At 39.0% G+C, this 27,607-nt stretch overlaps 1 protein-coding gene across 1 annotated transcript in view; it reads left to right on the top strand.

Annotated features, from left to right (window-relative positions):
- efcab11 (EF-hand calcium binding domain 11) overlaps nt 1-27,607 on the top strand; it is a 105,181-nt gene that overhangs the window by 18,226 nt on the left and 59,348 nt on the right. The window contains exons 4-5 of the mRNA XM_079833371.1: nt 76-177; nt 8,156-8,246. Of these exons, the coding sequence (XP_079689497.1) occupies nt 76-177; nt 8,156-8,246 (193 nt within the window). The remainder of the gene's footprint in view (nt 1-75; nt 178-8,155; nt 8,247-27,607) is intronic.

Genomic DNA, 27,607 nt, shown 5'->3' with positions numbered 1-27,607 from the left:
AGCATGCACTTCAGACGAGAGCCTTGTAATAAACCCAGCATTCTTTCTCCTCCTTTCTTTCTCTTTCTCTGAAAGGGGTCCCACTGGAGCAGTTTGTGCCTCTCATGGGGAGGAAGATATCATCAGAAGATCCATATGAGAAGACAAGACAGACCTTCACTGCATTTGATGTACACTGTATGTTCCTCCACTCATTCTGCATGTTTAAAGGGGTCATGACATGGATTTAATTTTTTATTTTTTTTTATGTTCCATGAGGTTCACTTATAATGTTATTAAGGTTTTTTGCACACACAAACAAATATGTATGCGGGGAAATTATTATTTTCAAACTTCATTCTGACCCTCTATCTGAAGTTTGTAATGGGCAGCTCCTTTAAGGCTTGTCAGTAAATGACCACTGTTATGATTGGTTAAAGTCATTTCATAGGAATTATGCTGCCTTCACATGTTATGGAAATATCGTAAATACTAGTTTCCAAGTAAAAAATAGGACATTAACGCCCTCTCAAGTCAAAATTTGAATGCGATGAACTCCTAAAATCACGACTTCAGAAATGGGAAGTAGGAAAATTGGGAAGTAGGAAATTTCCGATAGCACGTTAAGGCAACATTAGTATCAACACCCACTATTGCACATGAGTGTTTTGAAAACATGAATCATATAAAACCACCATTTGCAGACAAAGCATTATGAAATCATTACTTACGATTTGTGACGCAGCTGCTGTCAGATCTAATGCAGTTGTCTGCATCTTTCAACAAAAGTTTCTTTGCAAACTCTCCATTACATTGTGACTCGTTTACAAAACAAAATGTTCAGAACAAACATATAATCTTCCGACGTGATCCGGGTAGGGCTGCAACAACTAATCGGGGAAAAATTGATAATGAAAATCATCGACAACGAATTACATTATCGATTAGTCGCGTCTGCCCACCGTGCAACTGAATAGCGCATTTCAATGGACATAATGCATCCAAAAATAGTGAAGGAAACAGATTGAGCTACTGCACGAAAGGTACAGTATGTGATCCAAGCTGCCCAAAACATGAGAATTCTTTATTTAAGCTTCCATTAGCGTAATGTTCAACATGGCTTGCTCTGTCAGGCGCTTTTTCTTAGATGCGTACTGATTAATGTGTGATATGGTTCATTTTACTGTTAAATCCTTATGTGTAAGTGTTACAAATTCACGCAAGTATTTCCATTTTGCATTAAGTCTAGTGCTGACAGTCTGCGTTAAACTTCAGAGTGACTTTACACAGTAGAGCAGACGATTAATGTTCAGCGCAAAAATATAGATTTTGCTGAAATATCTGTAGTTGGACGTTAAATTTATGTTTAAAAGTCAACATGTAAGTCAAGTATTTTATGAGAGTGGTAACTGTAAAGGGATGACGTGTAATTAGATAAAAAAAATGTATTATAACTTATATCTGGCTTTTTATCTGATTAATCGAGGAAATAACCGGCAAACTAATCGATTATCAAAATTATTGTTAGTTGCAGCCCTATATCCGGAATGCCATTAAAATAAGCAATCCAGTTTTTTGCAATGCTGGAATCCTTCTGAAGTCTGTACAGAGACATAAACAAGCTGTTTAAACTGGCCGCATCAGAAAACGTTCTTTCACTCTTCAATTTGTCCTGGTGTCAAGTGCGTGGAGTATGTCAGAAACTGAATGCACATCTGTATACTGTATCCAGTGGAGACAGCACCAGTGATGCTAGTATAGGCAAATGCCAGCCATTAAGCGACGGAATGATCACAAATCCCACAATATCCAAATAAGTTGTTTTTGGAGCTTGATTAAATAAATGCTTTGTTTATAACAAGGAGGACATTTTAAGTTATGAAACTTCAAGAATGTTTAAATGGTACAAAGTCCTCTTATATGTCAAAAGATCAAGGTAAATTTGATTTCACATGTCATCCCTTTAACACTTTTGTTCATATTTATTTGACGTAATTAGACTGATAATATATCTGCAGACCTCATGAATATATGCAGACCTCATGACCTTTATTTTGTGGAGATGCTAAAGAAAAGAGAATCTAGTGAAATACACATCATAATAATAATAACGTAATAACATAACTTAATTTTTTCAATTATGCCATCGTTTATTTATTTTAAGGCATCCGGTTTCCTCACTTTTTTTAAGTTAAGTCAACTGATCACTTTTTACACTGCAGCAGCGAAGACCACAAATGTAATTGTGCAGTTCAGAATGACATTTCACATTTATTGGCCAAGTTCATTGTGCAAGAAAATAGACTCGGTGGGTTATGGGCTGTTTAGTTTCTGTAACTCAACTGGTAGAGCATCTTTTGATTCCCAGAAAACATAAATACATATTGGCGAAAAGTGTACCTCGAGTCGATTTGAATAAGTGTTTGCTAAATGGTGTATATAGTGCAACTGTAGTGAGCAGAATACATTTCAATGAATGCAGGGCGAGGTTTTGTAAACAATGGCCTATACCTGTGTCATCTGTTCAATTTGGTTCTGAATAAATAATGTATAGTTTACACATGGTGGTGGTAGTAATCCTATAATAACTCTGTGTTTATAACAGTATTTTTAACACACCGTTTCATATTATTGCAGTAGAGGGCGCCATGTGTCTTTTTCTTAGGACCACTGTTACTACAGTCAAACCAAAATGTATTCAGACACCTTCAACATTTTCTAACATTATCACTGTCTATAGTTCAGAATATGGTAATAATGGTAAAAAATTACAAACTGTGTCAGAACTTCAGAAATTCATCTTGATGATGTCAGATAACTTTGATTGAAAGGTATGCTATTGATTACTATCAACCAATCAGCTCTCAGCTGTTAAATTTAAGTGCACAATTCGATAATACCAATTTAGGTCAAACAATGACCAAGCAATGCTTAATTTTGTTCAGTCTGTGGTGTAAAAGGTGACTTTAGCAATTAAAGAAAAAACACTTAAGCAAAACATGGTCAGGTCAAAGTGTCTGAATAATTTTGGTCCCAAATTTTTGTCAATTTTACTGGTAGTCCACTGTATGAAGAATAATATTTCACAGTTTACTTTATTTTGCTATCCTCACTTACATAAATGAACTATAGTGTCCTGCACCAACTAATAAAAAATGATATCTGGTGTCTGATTAATTTTTGGTTTGACTGTATCATGCAACGTATATGCTCCATTCTGGTAGTTCCCCACTGCCAGATTTTTGGGGTAAAGAAACTAAACGTTTTGTAATTATTATTTTTTTTTATTATTATTCTAGCGATGCACATTTTTATGTGCATACTGTATATCCTTACCTGAGAACTGATTCTTAAACAGTTAATGCCTGACCAGCTAGAAAGCCAGATACAAATATTCCCCATCTTTAGCTACTGTTTCTAAAGCTGTTTTTCTGCCCTAAATTAAGTTATTCTGTGAAATTAAGTGTCGGAAACCAACATTTGAGTCTTCAAGGTTGGGTAGAAAACAAAAGTAAAATGGGCCTTGTGGTCTCCCTGGAACTGTTTGTAGGATATTCCAAAGAGAGGCAAATGTATAATTAACTAATTCATTTTTGTAACAGAAATAATTTCACAAAGTTAGGAGTAGTGACCACAGGAGGAGGATATCAGCTGACCTTGATTGAATCTGCTCAGAATGGCTGAGGGATCTTATTTCATTAACCCTGCTGACCAGCCATAAAAGAGGAAAACTGGTGTGATTGAGCAGAATATTTATTCATGCGAAAACGCTCCTTCAGCAGACATACGATGGACCTATTTTTGCCTGAAGCTCTCTCTCTTTCGTTCACTTTCTGTTTATCTCTCTTGTATCTCATAGTCTCAGCCGTCTTTGAAATATCTCTGACTTCCTGTGAGCCACCCGATCAGGCTATAGAGCATTTTTACATCCTCCCAGGACCTAAAATAGTCTCCAGCAATAAGTACTAGGCATTTAAGAAAAAATACAGTTGGCTTTTAATTAGAAATGTGAATGTTAATGAACCATCAAATTCATCTTGAGGACCAAATTGCTGTGAGCGAGTTCACTCAACCCTTGTACGAATTCAGAGCAACCTGAAAATTAGCTCATTTTAGAACCAAGATTGTATTTCTGATTCTAACTTATTTTTAACTAACCCAACTTTATTCTGATTCTGGTCTTAACTATATCTGCACTGGCAAATGATAGTGCTATGAAATGCACTTTGTATCAGATTTGGATCTTTTTAAAAATGAAATTGGCTACTCTTTGAACAGTTGTGAATGAACACGTACAGCTGGAAACCTGAAGGACAGAGCTTACATGCTAGCAAAGTGTCTTAATAATTTCAGCAGTTCCCAGATTGATTGCCTTTGTTCCTCTGCCAGCTAAGCTTAAACCCTCTGTCCTGGCTTTTTCTGCCTGATGTTCCTGTCAGGCTGCCAACAGAGGCAAGTCCTCTCCTATCTGCGGCTGAACAGTTTGCGCTGGATGAGATGTTTGACTGTTTCATCGGCGCCGTCACCCCCATCCTCATCTTCAATGGGGATGCGTTGGAAGCTAAAGCGCGCTGAAGTGCGTCGCTCCCATTCAGAGATGAAGTGGCAGCCTGCCCGGTGATAGAGCATGCTCGGTGCATTTGGAAACTCTCCCGTTCTCAGTCGGTGTGAAAGTGAGCCATGCTCCCTGCTGATTGCTGCTCATGCTTTGTCGTCAAAACATTTGATATCTTCTGCATTCAGCAAAATAACAAATTTTTTACACTTTTTACAGATGAGATGTGTAATGTTCTAGTTTTGCACAGGTCCTGTTGCTTCCACAGGTGTGTGACTCTCGTCCCTATTGTCATGGCTGTGGAGGGCAGTGTTTGGTTACGGTTGGTGAGCTGGTGTTGTCGGGTCTGGCGTGTTGACATGCATGTCACAGTGCTCCCCAAGACCCCCCCCCCCACAATCCCCCCCGCTCAGTGCGCCGCTGTGCCTCTCATCAATTCAGCAGACACACTAAACAGATTCCACTCTCAGCTCTGACTTTGGATGCAAGCGCTCTAAACTTCCTCAGGGGAGCCATTTCCTGCAAATCAAAGTCCTGCGTGCCAGCCGCTGTGAAGAAGGCACAACAAGCTGTTCCTCTGAGCTCTCAGGAAGAGGCTCCTGTAGATACTCTGAGATCTCAGCTGGTCTTACTACTTGCTTTCACAGTCTCATTCAAAAAGCTGCGAGTGGACTTAGAGGGTTAGTTCACCCAAAAATGAAAATTATCCGATAATTTACTCACCCTCAGGCCATCCTAGGTGTATATGACTTTCTTCTTTCAGCCAAACACGATTGAAGATATATTAAAAAATATCCTGGCTATTTCAAGCCTTATAATGGGAGTAAATTGTACCTGAGATTTTAAATTCCAAGAAAGCACATCCATCCATCATAAAAGTGATCCATGGCTCCAGGGGGTTAATAAAGGCCTTCTGAAATGAAGTGATGCGTTTTTGTAATAGTCACTGGCTTCCGGAAACAGCCGTATGCAAGTCTAGTTCTGGCGGAAGAATGACGTCTGACCCGACTCATGATATATTGACGAACGCGGAAGCTCAGAGGATAGAACAAAACAAAACACTGTTCACGAATTAGATGTCTTAAACAAAATTAAGAGAAATGTCAAAGGAGCTTTAGTTTGTTGCCCAGCCCTGTTTGTTTGAACTGCAAGAGGGGGTTCTCCAGGGGTTTTCAAACTGGGGTCCTCAAGAAGGTTCTAAGGGGTCCCCGGAAAATGTCAGAGAATACAAAGACAAAGCAAAAATGGATAAAGTCTATCAAACATTCTGTTTCATTTCTAAATGTTTCTTGTTGTATACATACTTTCCAGAATTGTATATGCTTGCTTTGTATCTTTCTAGTGAGTATTTCTCACTATAGTCCCCTTTATCTTGCTCACTGGGGTTTGTATGGCAGTATTATTAATGCAGGACGTGAGCTGCTTTCATACATTTATTGTGAAAGCGGCTTATACAAATAATTTTTCATTGAAAAATGTTCTTCTTCAGGTTTATACATCCAACATTAAGTATAGCCAATTTAAGTTTTGAAAAAATATGTTGTATTTATAATGTCACACTTACTACTTATCTAACAGTTTAAATGTATTTCCATACATAAAAATAAACAGATTTATTTTAGGAAGGGGGTCCCTCATAAATTTGGGGGTCATCATATTTGGGGGTCCTTGGCATCATAAAGTTTGAAAACCCCTGGCCTACTCTCACCTAAGCTTACCCGACTCCTACGTCCTACCTCATACGTCTGGTCAGAAGTCACTGTGGTGATTATGGTTTTTACGTTATAAATATGGATATTTTCTTACAAAAACGCATTGCTTTGCTCCAGAAGGCCTTTTTTTTTTACCTCCTGGAGCCGTATGGATTACTTTTATGATGGATGGATGTGCTTTTTGGTGCTTCAAAATCTCACTCCCAGCTTGGAAGAGGCAGGATATTTTTGAATATAACTCCAATTGTGTTTGGCTGAAAGAAGAAAGTCAAATAAACCTAGGATGGCTTGAGGATGAGAAAATTATGGGATAATTTTCATCTTTGTGTGAACTACCCCTTTAAAGGATCATGAAACCCTAAAACAGATTTTAAGGGAAAAGTGGTAATTATTTAGTTTTTCTGAGCTATTTTGTTCTTCTGGCTTAAAATGCAAAGTTGAACCAACGGCACGAAAAGTGAGGTATATGTGCTAATTTGGAGTGCCGATCTGCCGTGGCTGAAAAGTAAGCTTTTACGTCATCAGTTTCTCTGTATTATTCATGAGAATAGACTCATTTAGTCCAATCACTGCGCTGTATTACGCATGAGATCACAATACAGCGGAGAATTAAAATGTGACGGTATTGTTCGTTCACCTCTGCCTGTTTAGCTTTGTGTTTGGACCAAGCCTTAGCACTCCTGTCAAAAAACTGAAGCCTCCGCGCCTCGATCCCCCGGGCCTACGAAAGCTTCAACTCTAGTCAGCGGAAGTCAATGAAGTCGCGTCGTCCATATTTTTTTACGGTCTATGGTTCGGACACGTGTGTCGTAAGTATTTCCTCAGTACAGCAGCACAAAAGTGTTGTTTGCATTTGCCCCGCAATGAGGACAGAACTGGAGTTTGACTACTAACACACAGAAAATAGTACAATATTTACATTTGTAACAACATGCGCAGCATGCATGAAAGCGGTTTCTGCACAGAGTTTAACAACACTGGCAACGCGGATCACAACGTTTTTACTGACATTTTACATACTCTCCTGCTTCAAACATTAACAATATATGTGCAAATACGGACACTGAAACAGCAGTATGTCCGATCATGAACACGATGACATGATGGATTATTCTGATACACTTAAGTCAGTAATGTAGACCTAAAATTCAAAGAATGGGCAAAAAAGTAACTAGAACAAGAATGGGCAAAAAAGCCTTTATTTTTTATTCCCCCAACTCTGTTGTTTGTTTGTTTTTTTCCTCCGCTCATATTTTAATATTCATTTGTCTGAATAATGAGCGTGTTGCAGGTCTGTGTTTTTAGTAGTTGTTTTTTCCCTTCCTACCCTCCACACTCCCAATTTTTCAAAGCTGAGGTGTAAGCAACCAGGCTAAAACAGGGGGGGTTCATGACACTATAAGGCTCAGGTATACTTGTTCCGTATTGCACACAGTTGAGTGCACAACCCTTTAAAATAATACTCCTTTGACCGTGAGCTTGGATGGACGTGTTCTAGTGAACCTTTCGTTTCAAGCACTCAAATCACTCGCATTTTCGCAGTTGTCCGCGCACAAGCCCACGTGGACACAAAAACTGGTCTGCACGTGGACGGTGTGCGCAAACATCAGCGGATTAGACTGATAATGAAAATTTTGTCATGCAGAGCAGAATTCGGACAAGGGAAGTATACTTTCAGCTTTAGCAACCAACCTTTTATGGAGTGGAATGAACAGAGAAAGCTGATTTTATTCCCTAAGATAAGGGGAAAATAATGAGAGCGTGCTCTCAGGTGTGCTTATCACATTTTCTTTGCCTGATCTCATGTGAGTGTGTCCTAATAACACAACCGGCCCTGCAGTAAAAGGCTTTTTGATGATTTAAAGTATTAGTCTTGTTAACTCTTGTTCCGGGTTTGTACTGTCTCCAGGTCGTGGCTTCTTAAAGCTGGATGACTTCAAAAGTGCCTTCAAGCGAGTTGCCCCCCGTCTGCCGGAGAGAACTGTGCTGGAGGCTTTCCGGTAAGAGTTCGGGCCCACGGCCTCTCTGTAAATGCATGATTCAGTGGGTTATCTGATCTTCCTCTCAATCTCTCTTCTTTCCATCATACTTCCCCTTGATTTCTCTTTCCAAAGTCGATTACAAAGGCAGCTGGATGTAATTACACTTTGAATGTGTTGAGTCAGAAAGTGATTTTTGTGCCCATCGCTCAGAGCAGGCCTCCCACCTCCACCACAGCAACAAGCTCTGCGTTTGGCCGGCACTTTGTTACTCGAACCCCTCCAGTGTGAGTGAAAGTGTTTGATACAGTCCCACGTGAGAGTAGAACAGGTCTGGAGATTTTGGAGTCTTGCGGTGTTGAGATCTGGCTGCTTATTAGGGTGAGAACAGTTCCTTTGTGCCATGCTCCCTGTGGAGTTTCTCAGCCCCTTTCCACCTCCATTCAGGCCCCTCTTGGCTGCTTCACGTGTCTCTGTACATCTCATCCTCTCCGTCTCGCTCAAAAATGCTCTGAACAGGTGGGATTCCGAGCCGTCGTGTGCTGTGCGTTCACACTCATTTCAAACAGTTATCACTAGACCCAGAGCTATCGCCAGATCCCAAAGCCAATATGACATTCGACAATCTCCCACTAAGATCTCCGCATTACTTTCGTACTATGATGTATCTAGAGGTTTCAACTTGTCCCTGCGTTTGCAGTTATAGTGACACATTATTATCAGCCCTCAGCTGAGTCTCTCTTCTCACTTTCTTATCCTTTTGAAGAGGTGATGTGGATACTGTATGCTGTTCTGAGACAGGGAGCAATTTATCTCTTTCATCCTGTATTTGAAGGCTCAAAAAGAGAAGCGACACGTGTCTCCTTGTGCGCATACGTTTGCATTTGTTTGGTTTTTTGGACAGATTTAGTTCTTTGTTTGATGTGACTCATCCTCTGCAGTTGGCCACTGCTGCAAGTTGCAGCTACTGTTGAGAGCAGCGCAGTTGTCCCGCAAGGCTGGTTAATATACAAAAACCCTCTCACACTGCAGAAATGATCACTGACAGTGTAGATACTGTGTCCTTCTGACCTTAAGCTCAGCTGACGTACAAGGAGTTGATAACCTCAGAGCCTCGGTGAGTCACTGTGTTGCTATGATTGCAATGACATGCCAACACAGCATTGGCAGAGTGAATTATGAGTTCGGGAGGCACTGTGGCATTTGTTTTTTTAATTAAATGTCGCAGTCGTGTCAGAACCAAAGCGCTAAGGGCTTATGCCACAAGAAATCATGTAGCGTGACTTTAGATACTCAATTTGTATCCAGTGACTTCTCATTCGGCGTTAGGGCTGTAGCTAATGATTCGTTTTATAATCGGCTAATATAATGATCTGATATTAATCAGCTATTCGATTAATCACATCTTCATTTGTACGACCTCAATGTTCTTAAAATCCCAAGATCGATCCATTACTCTGTGCCAGGGTTTTCTGCACCATATTTATGAACCAATCCTTAGTGAACCAAAAACATACATTCATTAACAATTGACTATTTTGTGACAATGATTGAATAATTCAAAACGATTTTGGTTTTGGTGCCATAGCAAAAACTGTTGGAACTTGGAACTATTCTATTTAACTATTTCAAAATAAAAGTATTAATTCAATTAAATTGGTTTTGTTTATGATTTTTTTTATAATTATTTTTATAAAAGGATCAAGTGAAAAAAAAGAAGTAATAATTGTGTTGGTCACTATCTGTTTGCCATTGGACTGCATAGTTTGGACCCTATTGTTAATTTTTGTTAAATAAATTTTTTATATTGTACTAAGTTAGAAAATTCCTTTTAAAACACAACAGCTGAGAGAGATTTGTGGACATTTGTTACAATTTTGTGTCAATGTTATTTCAGTATTATTTATTTACTATTATAGTATTTATTAATATTCAGCCTGGTCTCATAGTTAATACGTAGGTATTTATACGCAAGGCACAAAACGTACGTTTGAATAGATGCTGATAGTATAATATAGATGTATTTACAGCTTAAAAACATAAACAATTTTCAAATCTTTTATATCATAAAAATATATTGTCCCATTTTATAGATACATTTTAGACTCCTTAACCCGACCCCACACAACCATTTTATAGAGTATATAAAAAGAATATATAAAACGTAACGACACAAATGTTTAGGAAAATGTATATTTTAGTAACAATATAGCATTAAAAAGGTATTTTGAGCCGCTAATCCCACTTCTACCTCTAAACCTACCCATAACTATTTCTTAAAAATATGTACCGTGTTAAAGAAAAACATGACTGACAGACAGACAGACAAGTGTAATCACAATTTATTTATTGCAAAAAATGTCCTCTCTGGTGGTATATAATAGTTTTGTATGAAGTACAGAGCAGAATTTAAGTTATTAGTCACTGGAAATGTTATCCCTGTAGACTATAAAGAAAGATGGACCGCACTTCTCAGCTTCCTTCCAGTGTAGAAAAATTAAGCCAAAACATCCCAGTAATGGTCATTGCTGATTACGTTGTTCGGAGCCCGATTCTGTGCAGTAGCGATCCTGAGGTAGAGCCGCGGAATCAAGGTCCCGCCCATACTCTCGCTCCCACAGACTCAATCGCAAGCACAGCTGTCAATTATGACGTTACGTCCCATTTTATAGCATAAAATAAATAACTAAAACCTTGCGTCCCTGTTGATTAAATGCAGAGGGCGGGGTTTATGACCTATACTGCAGCCTGCCACCAGGGGCTGATCGAAATGCATTGGCTTCACCTTTCAGGGCTTGTGCGACACATGACATGTCGCAATCTTTGACGACGCAGACGAGAGCCAATCAGCGTCTGATATCCCTGCCATTAATCATGCCGTAAAGCTTCTTGATGTGGTAGTTTTTGAATTCACAAGTGCAGGATTTGACATTTATGGTCGCTGCTGAGAATGGAGATGAAGTTCGCCAAATAAAGACTCGATTTTGGTTCTTTTCCCCACAATCGTATGGATTCTAAATATTTGGATTACAGCGCAAAATAAAGTTCATTGCTTTTTTGGATTTATGTTGCAATTTTGTATTTTATGTGTTTTATTGTATTTTATGTTCTTTTGTCAGTCACAGCATATAACTATACTGAGAAATCACCTTTTGTGTCCCTCGGCAAACAAAATAAATATTACATGGTAAATAATGGTTAAATGATTACCAAAAAAAAGCAATTCATTTTAAGGTTTTAAAGTGTAGTCTTGTTTAACATTATGCAATCCTTCAAAATGAGTTTGCAGCAAAAGTCACACAGAACAAAGCGGAAATGTTATCATTTCATATTAAGTAAATGAGTAAACTTTGTTTAATAAATGCGACTGACTGATAACAATTTAATTGGAAATGACAATTGAATACAATAGAATCAAGGTATTAATGCCACAAATTAAATAAAGATTTGTACATCTGTAAAGTTGTTCAAACACAATATGTCAATATCATACGCTTCAGTGTCTATTGAAACTCAAGTAAACGTACCTGTCATAAAAACCATATGAATACTCATGAGATCATGTAATATTTTGAATTACCTTTTTTGTTTTCATTTTAATTTTAGTTTAGTCATTTTATGTGCTTTTTACAATGTATTTTTTGTTAGTATTAATAATAAAATATTTATATTTTATTTCTATTAGCAAAAATTATTATTATAAATAGTTTTAGTTAACAATGATAAGGTCAATCAACTGTTCAAAAACAAAATCAGGAATTAATGCAATTAATGCTTTTATGCAAAATTCACTTTTACATGGTGTTTAAACATAAGTGTTGGCAGTGTGTGTTCACAACCAACCTTTGATTTTTTTAATCCCCGTAAATCATAAGCAGTGTCTCAGAACAAGGCTTTCACAGATTCTGGGCAAAGTTACTTCACTTTGTACTGGCCCTGCCCATGACTGTTGACAGACTGGAAAAATTGCAGTGACACAAATGTCTCGTAAGTAACTCAGGTGTTTTGTTGTTGAATGTAAGAGTGAACATAACAGTCTCCATGTACTCCCGACATCAGAGCAGCTGAAGACGCTGTGGACTAGATTTATTTTTGAAGGGAATGCGCCCCCATATAACAAAATTTGTTTATGTCTGCGCAAATCATTTTACACCAGACTACTTTGTGAACGAGGGGCGATACAAAACAGGTTTTGCTCAAAAGTTGTTACTCAAGGATGGATCAGTTCCAAATGTGCGTGATCCAGCTTATAGTCTCCGGAGCTATACCGTAGTAATGAAAGGTAGAGCATGCACTTTATTACGGAGTTGTTTTACAGATATAAAATCTACCCGTTTATTAAAGGGATAGTTCACCCAAAAATGAAAATTAGCCCGTGATTTACTCACCCTCAAGTCATCCTAGGTGTTTATGACATTCTTCTTTCAGACGAATAAAATTAAATAAAAAAAGTTCTGGCTAATCCAAGCTTTATAATAGCAGTAATTGTTGCTATGTTTTTGAAGTCCATAAAAAAATGCACCTGTCTGTCAAATAAAGTGCTCCACACAGCTCCCGGGGGTTAATAAAGGCCTTCTGAAGCGAATCGATGCGTTTGTGTAAGAAAAATATCCATATTTAAAACTTTATAAAGTAAAGTTTCGACTTATCGCCTTGCGTATTCAATTTATGGAAAAAGTGTTGAAAGTGCCTCTGCAGTTCAAAATGCTTACGCTACCAGTTACGCTCGTCAGACACTATGTAAGCATTTTGAACGGCGAGAGGCACTTTCAACACTTTTTCCGCGGAAGGCAATCGGCCGGAGCATTACTTTATAACGTTTTAAAAATGCATCGATTTGCTTCAGAAGGCCTTTATTAACCCCCCAGAGCCACGTGGAGCAGTTATATGGTGGATAGATGCACTTTCAATTACTGCTATGCTATTATAAAGCTTGGATTAGCCAGGACTTTTTTTATATAACTCCGATTGTATTCGTCTGAAAGAAGAATGTCATATACACCTCGGATGACTTGAGGGTGAGTAAATCATGGGCTAATTTTCATTTTTGGGTGAACTATCCCTTTAAGCACCCCCCGAAAAAGGCATAAGTTCTGTATATATTTGCCCACTGTTAGTTGTAAAGTGATTTTGTGTAATATGCTGTGTATGTTGATGATAATGCAAGGGAGAGTGCGAGTTTAAAAAGACTTTAATGTGCACTTCTTGTTCTGTTTTATTCAGCTCTTACAGTGTTTTTCTGGAGTGAAACAGATGCTTCATCTTTTGTGTGATGAACAATAAACTTCATTAAAATCCTCAGTAAAGTTTTGGCCATCCGCTACAACAGGCTTGTAGTAATAGTGGATAAAAGCAAGATGACAACATAAGTTATAACCGTAATTAAACTAAAATATACATGTTCTATTTCCATGCAGCATATATTCTCTGGCTCTGTAGGCATTATTGTCTGACTGATTGTCTGTCTGGTTCGAACTTAACACTTCTTGAAAGAGGCAGGGATCACCAGCTCATTTGTATTTAAAGGGACACACAAAAATTGATTGTTTGTGCTCACCCTAAAAAAGGGGCAATTTTAACATGCTATAAAAAATTATCTGTGGGGTATTTTAAGCTAAAACTTCACATACACACTCATCACAGGACACCAGAGACTTATTTTACATCTTGTAAAACATAATAGGTCCCCTTTAACCAATTAAAGTCAGTTAATTCCGACTACTCATTTTAGCTCAATTGCTGGTGATTCCCTTCCACCCTCTCAGGTGTTGATCTTCACCAGTTGACTGTATCTCCTGCTATGTAAAGCCATGAAGATGTTTGACTTAGCAAGAGCAAAGAAGCACCTGGAACAAACAGCAAACTCGAAGCACTCTGTGTGTGTATTTGTGTCGGTGTGTGTGCGCTCTGGTCCCCAGCTAGCGCACGTTCAAAGTCATAACCTTCACGCCGCTGTGCCATCTTGTTTTCCTCTCTCCACCTCCTCCGGTTCTCCTCCGCCCCGTCATCCTGCCACTGCTGACAGAGTGTGGCAGCAAACGGACCAAATGGAAAAAAAATGGAATTTCAAGGAACAAGTGAAGGAAGAGAGAGAGAGCTCACCTTGAATGCTGTGTTTGGAGTTTATCTGCACACCCAGGGCTGTGTTTAGAAAAGATTATCACAACAAAGTGATAAGCGGGATTGTCCGCCTTTGGTGTCTCTTTCAAAAGGGTGCACAGGGTGCCCCGTGTGCCTGCATGTATGTGTGTGTGTGTTGTCAGGTTTGCTCTTCTTTTATACCTTGAGATGAACTGAAGCCTCTGTTTTGAATCTGTTTGTGTTGCGACCCCTTTGTGAAGAAAAGAGCAACACCCTTTTCCTGTCCTTTTTGGCATAATTATAGCAGAACAATGGAGCGCCCTGCAGGCTTCACACCATTAGCAGACGTGCTGTTGCCTCTTTATGTGCTAGAGATTGATGGACACGTGCTGCCTCTCTGAATGAATGTTAACACCGCCATTTCTCCCCGCTGCTTGTTGCCATGGTGACGTGGTACGCAGAGCTGGTGCCCTCACACCTTGAGCGCTGCCTGCAGTTGTTTTTCTTTTTTTTTTCTTTCGCTACTCTCTGCTTTTCTCTTTGTTGTCGCCGTTTCCAGAGCAACTATCTGCCATCACCTTTCCATAAATACCTGCTGCACACACATTCTTACAGTTCTTGAGTTACAAGAATGCAGCGTTTTTTCCCTCTTATTCACTTTATCCTCCTCCCCCTCCGCATCGCTCTCGTTCTCTCACTCGCTGAGGAATCTCAGGTTTCTTATTGTTCTCCTCACTGACATCCCAGCTTTATCCTGGTTTTGCTGACAGAATTGTCCTTTCTAATAAGTCCAAAGTAAAAGCTCATCTCTTTAGTGGAGCTTTTATGTGCATTTGTCGACTGAATTATACTGTACATCCATTAAACTTGATCACTTTTCCATGTATCTTTCTCTTTCTTTTGACTATACAGAATAAACTGAAGATAGAGAATTGAGCTCTTGGAGCAGTCAGGTGCTAAATGTTATGTTGGTGGTTGCTAAAACAAATCTTTTGGTTTATTCGCCTCCAGTCAGGAATCTGAACCAGCAAGCTTCTTGCATACCTGCTTGAGGATCTGCCACTGTCTCAGAACCAGCTTACAAGTAATTTATTTAGAGAATTGTTATTGGTTGCACTGTATGTTTTCGATTTAACATAAAAAATACTAAAAAATCATCTTGTCATTTGTTAGGTAATCAGACTACAGGGGTCACGTTGTCGAAAATTGCTGTTTTTACCCAGCCCTATGCCAGGGGTGTTTCCTCCGAGAAGGCAAGGGAGGCAGTGCCTCTTAAAAAAAAAAAAATGATGAAAATAATCGTTATTACAAAAATAAAACAAGGCAAATATTTCAAAATGTAACATTAAAAGTGTAAAAGTCACTCGTTTTTATAAAGTACCACTGCCCAACAGCGACACCCACAGGTGAAGTTACAGCGAGAGGCTTGTCTCCTCTGATCCCATTGATTTAAAACAGACACCCTTATGCATGCGGTGGGTTTAGTGGGGGCAATTGAGAATGAATGGGAGAAAGTCACGTGAGAGGAGGCAATGCCTCCATCACGCTATGGTTGGATATGATTGGTTCGCCAAATAAATCCCGCCTCTTGTTTTTGTGCGCATTCTCGAATTGGCCTGAATGAAGACAAGGGTACAAATTTGTATGCAATTCACTTGCTAATTACTGTAAGATTACACATTTATACATTGTTATATCTAGGTTCCGATGTAATAGAATATAACTGAAAACATTATCTATATTTGTGTTTTACATTTTGAAGTAAACGTGAGGAAACTCTAAGGAGATGACGTCAGGCCGTGTAAGTGTTTGACACATTAAGTCTTTTGTCTTTATGCACTTCCTGACTATTTACCATGACAAGTTTAGAGCAATACTGCCTGAGTGATTGGATTAGCATCTATGCATTTGAATGACGCTGTTATGCTGATTGAATTAGGACAGGTCACACCGTTATGTCTAAGGTGTGTCCTTTACCTACACAACATATGCATTCCTTTGTTTGAATGTCTCCTCCCCTGCTGTAAAATCCCTCCCCCTGAAATGTAGATAAATTGCATTGTTTTGTACTATGAAGTTAGACTGTTTTCGGACGACCTGCAGCACAGAGAGTCGATCCCGAAGTCTCCTGGTCTTCACTTCTGAGTTTCCTACACTTTAGAAGATAAAAGTTCACAACACTACACTCCATCTCTTGGATTTGGATGTGCGTCACTTAACTCTTGATCACTTGGCATTCACTATAGATTTGATTTATTATTTAAACCTCTTTTTCACTTATGAATTTGTTTTATGCACCATTCTATATGTAGTTAAGTTGTTGGAGATAATAAATAAAATCCTATTTGTATATGAGCTGTTGGAGAAAAATACAATTACACAAATGGGAAAAAATATCAATAGTATAAACTTTGACTGTGAACATAGCGACAAGTATTATCTCAACATTATTTTGTCAAATAGCCTATCTTGCAGGGCTCCAGAGTGCGACCAAATAGTCGCATTTTGCGACTAAAATTTGTGAGTGTGCGACTGAATTTTACATCCAGTCGCACATGTGCGACCAGTAAATTTGCCTGCTGTCGGTACTGGAGAAATTAAGAAAATACACTTAGGCCTACTAATTATTATTGATAGACGTTATGTCTGGCAAATTCTATCTTTGCCAGCCGTTTCTATATGAGAGAATATTAAACCATTTGTCCGTGATGCATTTGCCATTCGCAATCCAGAAGAGAGAGAAAGCGAACGAGCTATGTCACGTGGAGCTACAGCGAACACAACACCACAGTCAGCTTTAATGAGTGACGATGGCCAAGAACTAAACAAAAGTTTAGTCTGCTTAAACTTTAGGGATGTGGTGTGATATTAATCTAATTTTATTTTCGATTTTGGCTTCCAATAATTATAAAAAGATGGAATGAGGTAAAACTATTCCTATAGCCGTGTTCAGTCGAGCGCGACATCCTTCCCTTCACAGCCTTGCGCTGTCATTTCTTGTTAAACCTAAACTAAACGTCAGATTCAGTGATTGTTGTAAACTGCAGTCTCTACTGTTGCTAAACTGCGGGATGTGTTTGATAATAAAGAGCTATTAAATGCACAATAATCCGCGCAAGAGACGCTGTTTCCAACTTCAAGGCGGCTTATGTGTGTGTGCTGCGAAATGGACCGACTTGCACTTATGCTGCCTTCACGTGCTATCGGAATTATCGTAAATACGAGTTTCCTAGGTAAAAATTGCACATGAACGCCCTCTGATGTCGTGTTTACCACTGGGAAGTTCGGAAATAACTTTGATACCCCAATTCCCGAGATGGGCGTGTCATAAGCTTTAAACATGGTGGCAGGGAGAACTGGACTGCTGTGTCCAGTGCAGGACCAAAACAGCTTGGTCGTCTTGTCTTGACATTAACGTAGTACATATTTACATGTGAGTAATCATATGAAGTGTATTGTATGTTTGGTACACAGCGAAAATAGCCTGCATTTGACTGAAATTACAGAATCAGCAGAAAGCGGACTATGTGGAATGTTTATGGTGGTCGGTGCATGGAGACTACAAATGATGATGGTTTTAATAAGATTTTCCCAATAAATAGGCAAGAATAACCTGGTGTCCACCATGATTCCTGTTCACTCCGACATCAAAGCACTTGAATGCAACAAGCTCGTAATCACGACTTCTAAAGTGGGAATTAGGAAATTTCCGATAGCACGTGAAGGCAGCATTAATATTTTAGGCTTCGTGTGCGCGTCTAAACCATCAAATAAACAACAAATAGCCGGTGTCAAAATGACCGGATTGGAGAGTAGTTATTTTAACAGTTTATATCTTAAATGGGCATAAATAGTTTGGAGAAAAAGGAGAATATGATATTATTAGTTCTACATTCGATCGGTCTTAAAGGGGCAGCGTCTAATAAACCTGCTGACGATTGAGCCATTAATTCGAATCGAACAAAAGGCAAATAGAAAATATTCACATCTCTTGAATTAATAACTTTAGCTTTTATAAGCATTAATCTATCAATTTATACAGTGAAAACTATGCAGTGTTATTTTACATTTCATTACTGTATTAGATTTCTTTGCAGGTTTGTTCTTTACTGTAATATTAATGTTAGCAGACCTTCCGAATGCCTGCACACTGGTCCATTTACAAATAGATGTTTTATATTTTGTTCAAACTTTGCGGTTTCTTTTGCTATAGATATTTTACTTTTCAGATTATAAAGCCATGTTAATTATGTTCTTAATTATGTTTTTTTTTTATAAAAAAAAAAATAAAAAAAAGTATAATAAAAAGAACCGGTAAGAATACTGTTAAAGTACCGGATCGATAAGCAGTATCGGTAAGAGTAGTAATGCCATTAAAACCTTAACGATACAGATCCCTATTAGTAATACAGTGGAAATTAGTAGATTTGGTTAGCATGTTGATTTACGGTGTGCGCCCCTAAAATTTCTGGTTGTGCCCCTAAAATTTTCAGTTGGGGGCCACTGTGCTCCTAGTGAAAAAAGTTAGTCTGGAGCCCTGTCTTGTCATATTTGTCAAAATAATTAATATATCATACACTACAGTTAAGCACGATCTGCTGTGACAATCACGTTAAATTGTGGGACATAGGGTAGGGATGGGTATTTCAAGCAAAAATAATATTTATTGATCGCCGGGAATTATTCGATTATTATTCGAAAATCGCAACTCCTCCCCCACATGCAATCATGTAAAGGCTACACATACAGGTGCTGGTCATATAATTAGAATATCATCAAAAAGTTTATTTATTTCACTTATTCCATTTAAAAAGTGAAACTTGTATATTATATTCATTCATTACACACAGACTGATATATTTCAAATGTTTATTTATTTTAATTTTGATTATTATAACTGACAACTAAGGAAAATCCCAAATTCAGTATCTCTGAAAATTTGAATATTTCTTAAGACCAATACAAAGAAAGGATTTTTAGAAATCTTGGCCAACTGAAAAGTATGAACATGAAAAGTATGAGCATGTACAGCACTCAATACTTAGTTGTGGCTCCTTTTGCCTGAATTACTGCAGCAATGCGGCGTGGCATAGAGTCGATCAGTCTGTGGCACTTCTCAGGTGTTATGAAAGCCCAGGTTGCTCTGATAGTGGCCTTCAGCTCTTCTGCATTGCTGGGTCTGGCATATTGCATCTTCCTCTTCACAATACCCCATAGATTTTCTATGGGGTTAAGGTCAGGCGAGTTTGCTGGCCAATTAAGAACAGGGATACCATGGTCCTTAAACCAGGTACTTTGTGCAGGTGCCAAGTCCTGTTGGAAAATGAAATCTGCGTCTCCATAAAGTTGGTCAGCAGCAGGAAGCATGAAGTGCTCTAAAACTTCCTGGTATACGGCTGCGTTGACCTCAGAAAACACAGTGGACCAACACCAGCAGATGACATGGCACCCCAAACCATCACTGACTGTGGAAACTTTACACTGGACCTCAAGCAACGTGGATTGTGTGCCTCTCCTCTCTTCCTCCAGACTCTGGGACCCTGATTTCCAAAGGAAATGCAAAATTTCCTTTCATCAGAGAACATAACTTTGGACCACTCAGTAGCAGTCCAGTCCTTTTTGTCTTTTTGTCTTTAGCCCAGGCGAGACGCTTCTGACGCTGTCTGTTGTTCAAGAATGGCTTGACACAAGGAATGTGACAGCTGAAACCCATGTCTTGCATACGTCTGTGCGTAGTGGTTCTTGAAGCACTGACTCCAGCTGCAGTCCACTCTTTGTGAATCTCCCCCACATTTTTGAATGGGTTTTGTCTCACAATCCTCTCCAGGGTGCGGTTATCCCTATTGCGTGTACACTTTTTTCTACCACATCTTTTCCTTCCCTTCGCCTCTCTATTAATGTGCTTGGACACAGAGCTCTGTGGACAGCCAGCCTTTTTTGCAATGACATTTTGTGTCTTGACTGAGAGACCATTTAAAGGCCTTTGCATGTGTTTTGAGTTAATTAGCTGATTAGAGTGTGGCACCAGGTGTCTTCAATATTGAACCTTTTCACAATATTCAAATTTTCTGAGATACTGAATTTGGGATTTTCCTTAGTTGTCCATTATAATCATCAAAATTAAAAGAAATAAACATTTGAAATATACCAGTCTGTGTGTAATGAATGAATATAACATACAAGTTTCACTTTTTGAATGGAATTAGTGAAATAAATCAACTTTTTGATGATATTCTAATTATATGTGTGAATGTGAAAGCAACACTCGGGTGCGCACTTGTTTAGGAATAAAAGTAACCGATTTTAGCCTCTGTCACTGTCTCCTCAAAAGAGTCTGGTTGCAAGCAGCAAAAGCTGCCTTCAAGCGACACAAATATGGTAAAGCCAAGTGTCGTTTACTCAGCTGCACATAATAGCACCAAATTAATAAAAAAACAACAACAACAACAATATATTGACCCGCGTTCTGTTTTCTATTTTGTCCGTGCACGTTTGTGATGACGTAACATGAACGCAAAAGCACCAGGTTTCAAGTTGAGTGTGAAACCAGAGCAATGTTGCGGAGGCGTAGGGAAGAATCACGCTCGGACCGCAGCAAATGTGCCCAGTATAAAAAAAACACCCTGAGAGTTGATTGACAGCTTTTAGGTGCGTTATTGACAGCGCCACCCTCTGGTTATGAATGCGTCATCAGCACCGAAAACATGGCACAATCGCACAACCTATTCGATATTCTATAATTAAATCAACTAATCAAATATTTGAAAATCATGACTCATCCCTAATATAGAGCTGCTCTTGTGGGGTGTTTCTGGTGTGCAGTGGTCAATATCTATCTATCAAAAGCGGTCCAAGGGAGGAACAGTGGTGAACCGGCGACAGGGTCATGGGTGGCCAAGGCTCATTGATGCACGTGGGCCCGTGTGGTCTGATCAAACAGCAGAACAGACTGTAGCTCAAATTGCTCAAGAAGTTAATTCTGGTTCTGATAGAAAGGTGTTAGAATACACAGTGCATCACAGTTTGTTACATATGAAGCTGCATAGCCGCAGAACAGTCAGGTTGCCCATGCTGACCCCTGTCCACCGCCGAAAGCACTGAGCAATGGAAGAAGGTGGCCTGGTCTGTTGAATCACATTTTCTTTTACATCATGTGGATGGCCTGGTGCATGTGGGTCGTGTACCTGGGGAACACGTGGCACCTGGATGCACTATAGGAAGAAGGCAAGGCAGTGGAGGCAGTGTGATGCTTTGGGCAATGTTCTGCTGGGAAACCTTGTGTCCTGCCATTCATGTGGATGTTACTTTGACACGTACCACCTACCTAAGCATTGTTGCTGACCATGTATACACTCTCATGAAAACGGTATTCTCTGGTGGCTGTGGCCTCTTTCAGCAGGATAATGCCCCCTGCCACAAAGCCAAAATAGTTCAGGAATGATTTGAGGGGCACAACAATGAGTTTGAGGTGTTGACTTGCCCTTCAAAATTCCCCAGATCTCAATCCAATCCGAGTATTGGTGGGATGTACTGAACAAACAAGTCCAATCCATGGAGGCCCCACCTCGCAACTTAAAGGACTTAAAGGATCGCTGCTAACATCTTGGTGCCAGATACCACAGCACACCTTCAGGGGCTGTTTTGGCTGCAAAAGGGGGACCAACACAATATTAGGAAGGTGGTCATAATGTTATGCCTGATTGGTGCTTAACTATGTGTGTGTGTGTGTGTGTGTGTGTGTGTATATATATATATATATATATATATATATATATATATATATATATATATATATATATATATATATATATATATATATAATGTGAGCCTCCTCATTTTAAAACACCACCGCACGCCACTGTATCAAAACAATAGTGGTGACATTTTATTACAAATTTGTAATAAAAGTTTTACTTTGAAATTGAGTAAAACAAAGAGAAAAGCCTGTAGAATAATAAAACCACTTGCCCTTATCAATGAAAAATGTAATTGCATCTCTCTCTCTCTCTCAATTGCAGAGATGAGTGGCGGTTTACTCGTACTCTCCAAAAACCTTGTGTTCTCTGCTTCTGTCTTCAGAGCCTCCCTAATCTGAAATGGAGGCTAATGAAAAAGTGAATTAATTAGCATTCTTAAATTAAACTTCTCTAGGAGTTTCGTCTTCTTAACCATTGAGTGCTTTTTATGTGCCTTTAAAAAAAATATTCATGCAAATTACCACACAATGTGAATGCCTAAGGCCAAGCACGAGGTTATGGTGAGTATCTCTCTCAAAAAACGAAAAAAACTAATTTACCTCGTTTTTAAATATGCAAGTTGCATGCTAATACGGTCCTGTTTAGACATTTTCAGAGCTGAGGACATCAGCCACATGTAGCCTGGTATAGGGTCACGGCTCATTCATGCTATTTTTTTCCCCCCTGAGAGTGGCGAAGAGAGAGAGAAATGGGTGTGGGGGGGTAGAAATGAGGAAAAACTCCTACAGATCAGTAGCAAATTAGCCCTGCCTGGTCTCAGCATGAGTGCATTTACTGCATATTGAGAGTTTGCCCTTTCCCTTTGCCACCATATCAAGGTAATTACATTTCCTTTGTAACGCTCTGAAAGGAGGTATTGCTGGCCTGGAGTTTCACTGCCCGCCCATGGAAGCACAGAGTGCATAAATCCCTTAAAATAGCTCCTTTTCCCCCTCTTCCTGCTGACACAATAAGCTTAATGAAGGCACAATAACACAGTCGATTCAGCTCTGTGCTGGACACTCAGAAAGCTGCTAATGTTGAGCTGAAGAGTGGCTTTTGAAAGAAGAAAAAAAGACATGAACATTATTCCTTCACAGAGAGTTTGCTTCCTTCAAACTTTCTCTCTCACGACTGTTTGAGAGTGCAACGGACCTGATTTTGTGGGAGGTGGAATTGATTCATCTAATTTTAGCTAATTTCCAGTCTCTTGTTTTTTTTCCCCATCTTTTTTGTCATCTCGTAGAAATGGTAAATTGCTGATAAAGGGCAAATCAGAGCTTGCCTTATTTTCCCGGGAACTTCATCACCCATGCACAGATGCAAAATGACGATTAGGAGTGAGACAAAAAGTGCTTAGATGAATCTTTTCATTTGAGATTTTCCTTTGTTGACCCTTTATCCGCTCCGCCTTGTTCTCTTTCTGTCTGTTTCTCAGTCTTAAAGCGAGCGATCTGGTTAAAGGCAGACTCCGAATTCAAGCAGGGTTGCCAGAGGGTAATGCAGTAATCACATTGGTTCCCCTTAGAGTGGGCGAATGGGTGAGGAGAGCGGTGCCCTCTGCTTGTGGCTGTTCCACCAGCGTCTGCATGCGTCTGGCTGGCTTCACTTGCAGTGGGAGGCTAAACATACACCCTGTGTAAATGCAGAAAATCCATTTCTTTTTGTATTGTTCCATCATGTCTGCCTTAAAGACGTGCTCTTTTAGCCCATTTATTTTTTTGTTTACATACTGTTTCTCTGTATAATTTGACAGCCATATATAATTGATTTTTGTCTGTAACCTGATGGTTTTGTTTTTTTTCGCCCAGTTGTGCCATCTGTTGTGAAATTATTTAGAGCTCGTCGGTTCATCTGAGATTTCCAAACCCGAAATGTCTTCGACTTCTTTTTAAACCAATGGCTTTTAGGGAAAGGGGGAAGGGGGAAATCAGAGTAATTCCATTGGGATCTTTGTACATTGTGTAGTTGCCATGACAATTACATTAGTCTCCACTGGCAATCATCCACCTTGTTGGAATTCTAATGAGGAAGTTTTTCCCCCTCCTACTTTTTTCTGTTTGGGCGTGTGCGGCTATCAAGGATCTCCTGCCATAGTGGAAAACTGCATTCCTTGAAGCAAAAATATAAGTGCCTTTTAAATAGGGCCACAGAGGGGGCCACGGTCTGCTGTCTGAGAGAGATAGCAGCACGCTGCTAGGCTGTGCCTATTACTCTCTCTCCCAGGGTCTAGGCTAATAAAGATGGCTTGATACATCCGTCAGAACCCACCTCAGGAAGTCTGAGAGAGCGAGAGCTGTTGTTCCAGGAGTGAGGTAACATTGGTGGGGCTCCCCGAAGATGAACGATAAGAATGCGTGGCGAAAATCGCTTTAAAAACTTAACTTTAGTCAGGAGCATTGTTACAAACAAGCGTGACTGTTTTTCACTCTCTTTTTTAATGGCACCTTTCTGTGTTTAATTTGCTTTTGAATGTTATTCATTTAATTTCCACCTCCAGGCATATCTGTTACTGCACATAAGACGGCAAATTTCATGCGTTTAATGTGTACCGGTGAGATCATAATCTGCGGAGTGATTTAAGGAGCTTCTGGAGCGCTGAATAAATCAATGAATTAATTAAGGCTATCAAAGAAAATGATCTCTCTTCTATTGAGGGTACGTTCCAACCAAGCTCAAATCACACAATCTATCGAGGTTTCTTTCCTGATACAAACGCAAGGTCACTGAAGCCCTTTGCCAGGATTGATGTATAGTCTCTACTCTTTTTTTTTTTTTTTTACTAGTGGCACTTTATCACGTTTTCTTTCTTTGTGTGGCGTGATTTTTCACTAGAGAAGGCAATTTTGCTTGTCAATATTCCTATTCCCAATGTGGAAGAGGAAGCAGTGGGAGCCCATTCGGTAAGCTGCTCTTTATCGATGCTTATGCTTCTTTTGGCACTAAATCAAGATGTTGAATTGGGTTGAAGCCACAGGACAAGCATATAGGATGAGAGGATACAGGAAGTGCCCAAGCTCCGAGCCATTCTGAGCCAGGGGCGTTAAAGAAAAATCCTGGCCATTTACTGTGTGTTTGATGCTGATGAAATGGGATTGCAGGGATGGAAGGAAGCTCACTGCAGCACTTGTGTTGGTCCCGCATTCTCCTCCCTTAAGGACCTTATATAACCCCTGTTCATGTTCCTGTTATGTTGTGCTCTGCTCATGTTAAAGGATTAGTTCACTTCAAAATGAAAAATTTGTTATATTTTACTCACCCCCATCTCATCCAAGATGTTGATGTCTAAAGAAATTACGTTTTTTGAGGAAAACATTCCAGGATTTTTCTTCACATAAGGGTTTTCAATTGCAACCAAAATGTTGAAGGTCCAAATCAATGCAGTTTTAAAGCGCTTTGAAGGGCTTCAGAGATTCTGCGCAATCCCAGATGAGAAATAGGGTCTTATTTAGCGAAACGATCGTTCATTTAAAAATAAAAAAATAAAAAATTATATACTTTTAACCTACATTGCTCATCTTGCGCTGCTCTGAGGCCGCCAGTGATTGCGCAATCACGTCAAAAACGTCACACTAGACATAGGCGGAAGTACTGCCCCAGTATTTACAAAGCGCACATGCGAAGACTAACACAAACGACCTTTAACAAAAAAAAGGTAAAACAACGATGGATGTCGGATGATTTTGAAAGTTGAAGATGGAGTGTTTTTTGGTAAAGGGCGTTTGTATTAGGCCTCGCACGTTTGGTTGGGGGGGGGGGGGTACTTTTGCCTGCGTCTAGTGTGACGTCAACGTGATTGCGCAATCACTGGCGGCTGTAGGGCAGCACAAGATGAGCACTTTAGGTTAAAAAGTATATATAGGGCCCTATGAAATCCGTTTTATTTTTTTACCAAATTCCGTTTTATTTTTTCTCAAATTCCGTTTTTTCCGTTTTAATTTTTGCTAATTCCTTTTTCTTTTCTTTTTTTTTTCTTTTTTATATTGTAATAATTTCAGTTACTCTCCAAATTAATTTAGAAACAACTTAAAGAAAGCATATTTTAAATGTGTGTTGTAATGGCATCTTTTTATGAATGAAGGCCAGTATCACTGATATTAATGTCTACATGAAACATTGATGACGTTACATAACAGTATAAATGAAAGCTACCAATTTCAACATTTATTAGGCTTTAAAAAAATAACAACTTTTAATTTAATTGAACTTAAAACAGTCTTTACATAAACCCATTATAATAAATGTTATATTTACCTGTGGCACTCCCTGTCGGACATAGTCTACACAGAAATTGAATAAAGTTATCAACACCTTTCTTAACAGCATAAATAATAAGTGAAATATAGATTAATCATCATTAAAGCTACAATCTTCTCTGTTCCCGTTGTTCTTTGAACATTAATGACAGACATCATCAGTGCTGCTGTCACTTTAAGATCTACCTCTGCCAAATATGATGCGGATCAGACACGCAGTCCCACGCATCTCATTTTCTCTCAAGTTCATTTAGGACATTATTTTCCATACAGTACATTAAAGTGCATTAAAAACCAGGCAAAATACAGCTAGCACTCCCCGCGAAGGAACTGCTCGGCTCGGTACTGAGGGCTGATTCTTAACTTTTTCGCCGACGAAAGCAGAGCCGTGGAGCCGCTTCGCCATACTTTCATTGTTTTGAAGGGGGAGCTGAAATGACGGGAGGGGTTGTGTCGCCCAGATTTGCTTCCCCCGGTCTGCATTTTCCCCAGACATACGTTCTTCTCCCACACAAAACAGCATTTCATTCCAAATATGTAAAATTCCGGGAAATTCCGCGTTAACAATAGATTCTGCGTTAATATGCCAATTCCGCGATTCCGTGATCGCGGAAATCATAGGGCCCTATATATAAATTTTTTTTTTTTAAATGGCTAATCATTTCACTAGATAAGACCCTATTCATCGTCTGGGATTGTGCAGAGTCTCTAAAGCCCTTCAAAGTGCTTTGAAACTGCATTGATTTGGACCTTCAACATTTTGGTTGCAGTTGAAAACCCTTATGTGAAGAAAAATCCTTGAATGTTTTCCTCAAAAAACGTAATTTATTTTCGATTGAAGAAAGAAAGACATAAACATCTTGGATGAAATGGGGGTGAGTAAATTATCAGGAAATTTTCATTTTGAAGTGAACTAATTCTTTAAGCTCTTTCTATCTTATCAGACAAAATCTTTTCTCTTATACACAAACAGCTATTTCAGAACTGCTTTCATAAGGGCATTTGTCACCTAAAATGCCAATAGAAAGATGGGGCAGGGACCCCTTTATATGTGGTAGAGGTGGGCGATATGACCAATATCTTATATCACGATAAGAGTAATTTTATTTTACTGTTTGATACTATTGAAATGTCATAATTAAAAGCTTAAGACATGTAAATTGGGATAAAGACTATACACTAGAAATACTACATAAAATGTATAATCAAATGTATAAAAACAAATGCATAGTTTTTACTGTGTAAACTAAATATACATTTATTCTTATTAAAGTTACAAAAGTGATTCAGTCAAGAGCAGTGAGAGATT

Source organism: Gobio gobio (genome assembly GCF_949357685.1).
Source record: "Gobio gobio genome assembly, chromosome: 13".
In the NCBI taxonomy this organism is placed as follows: domain Eukaryota; kingdom Metazoa; phylum Chordata; class Actinopteri; order Cypriniformes; family Gobionidae; genus Gobio; species Gobio gobio.
Note: the sequence above shows the minus strand (reverse complement) of the source record. Positions and strands in the feature narration are given on the sequence as shown.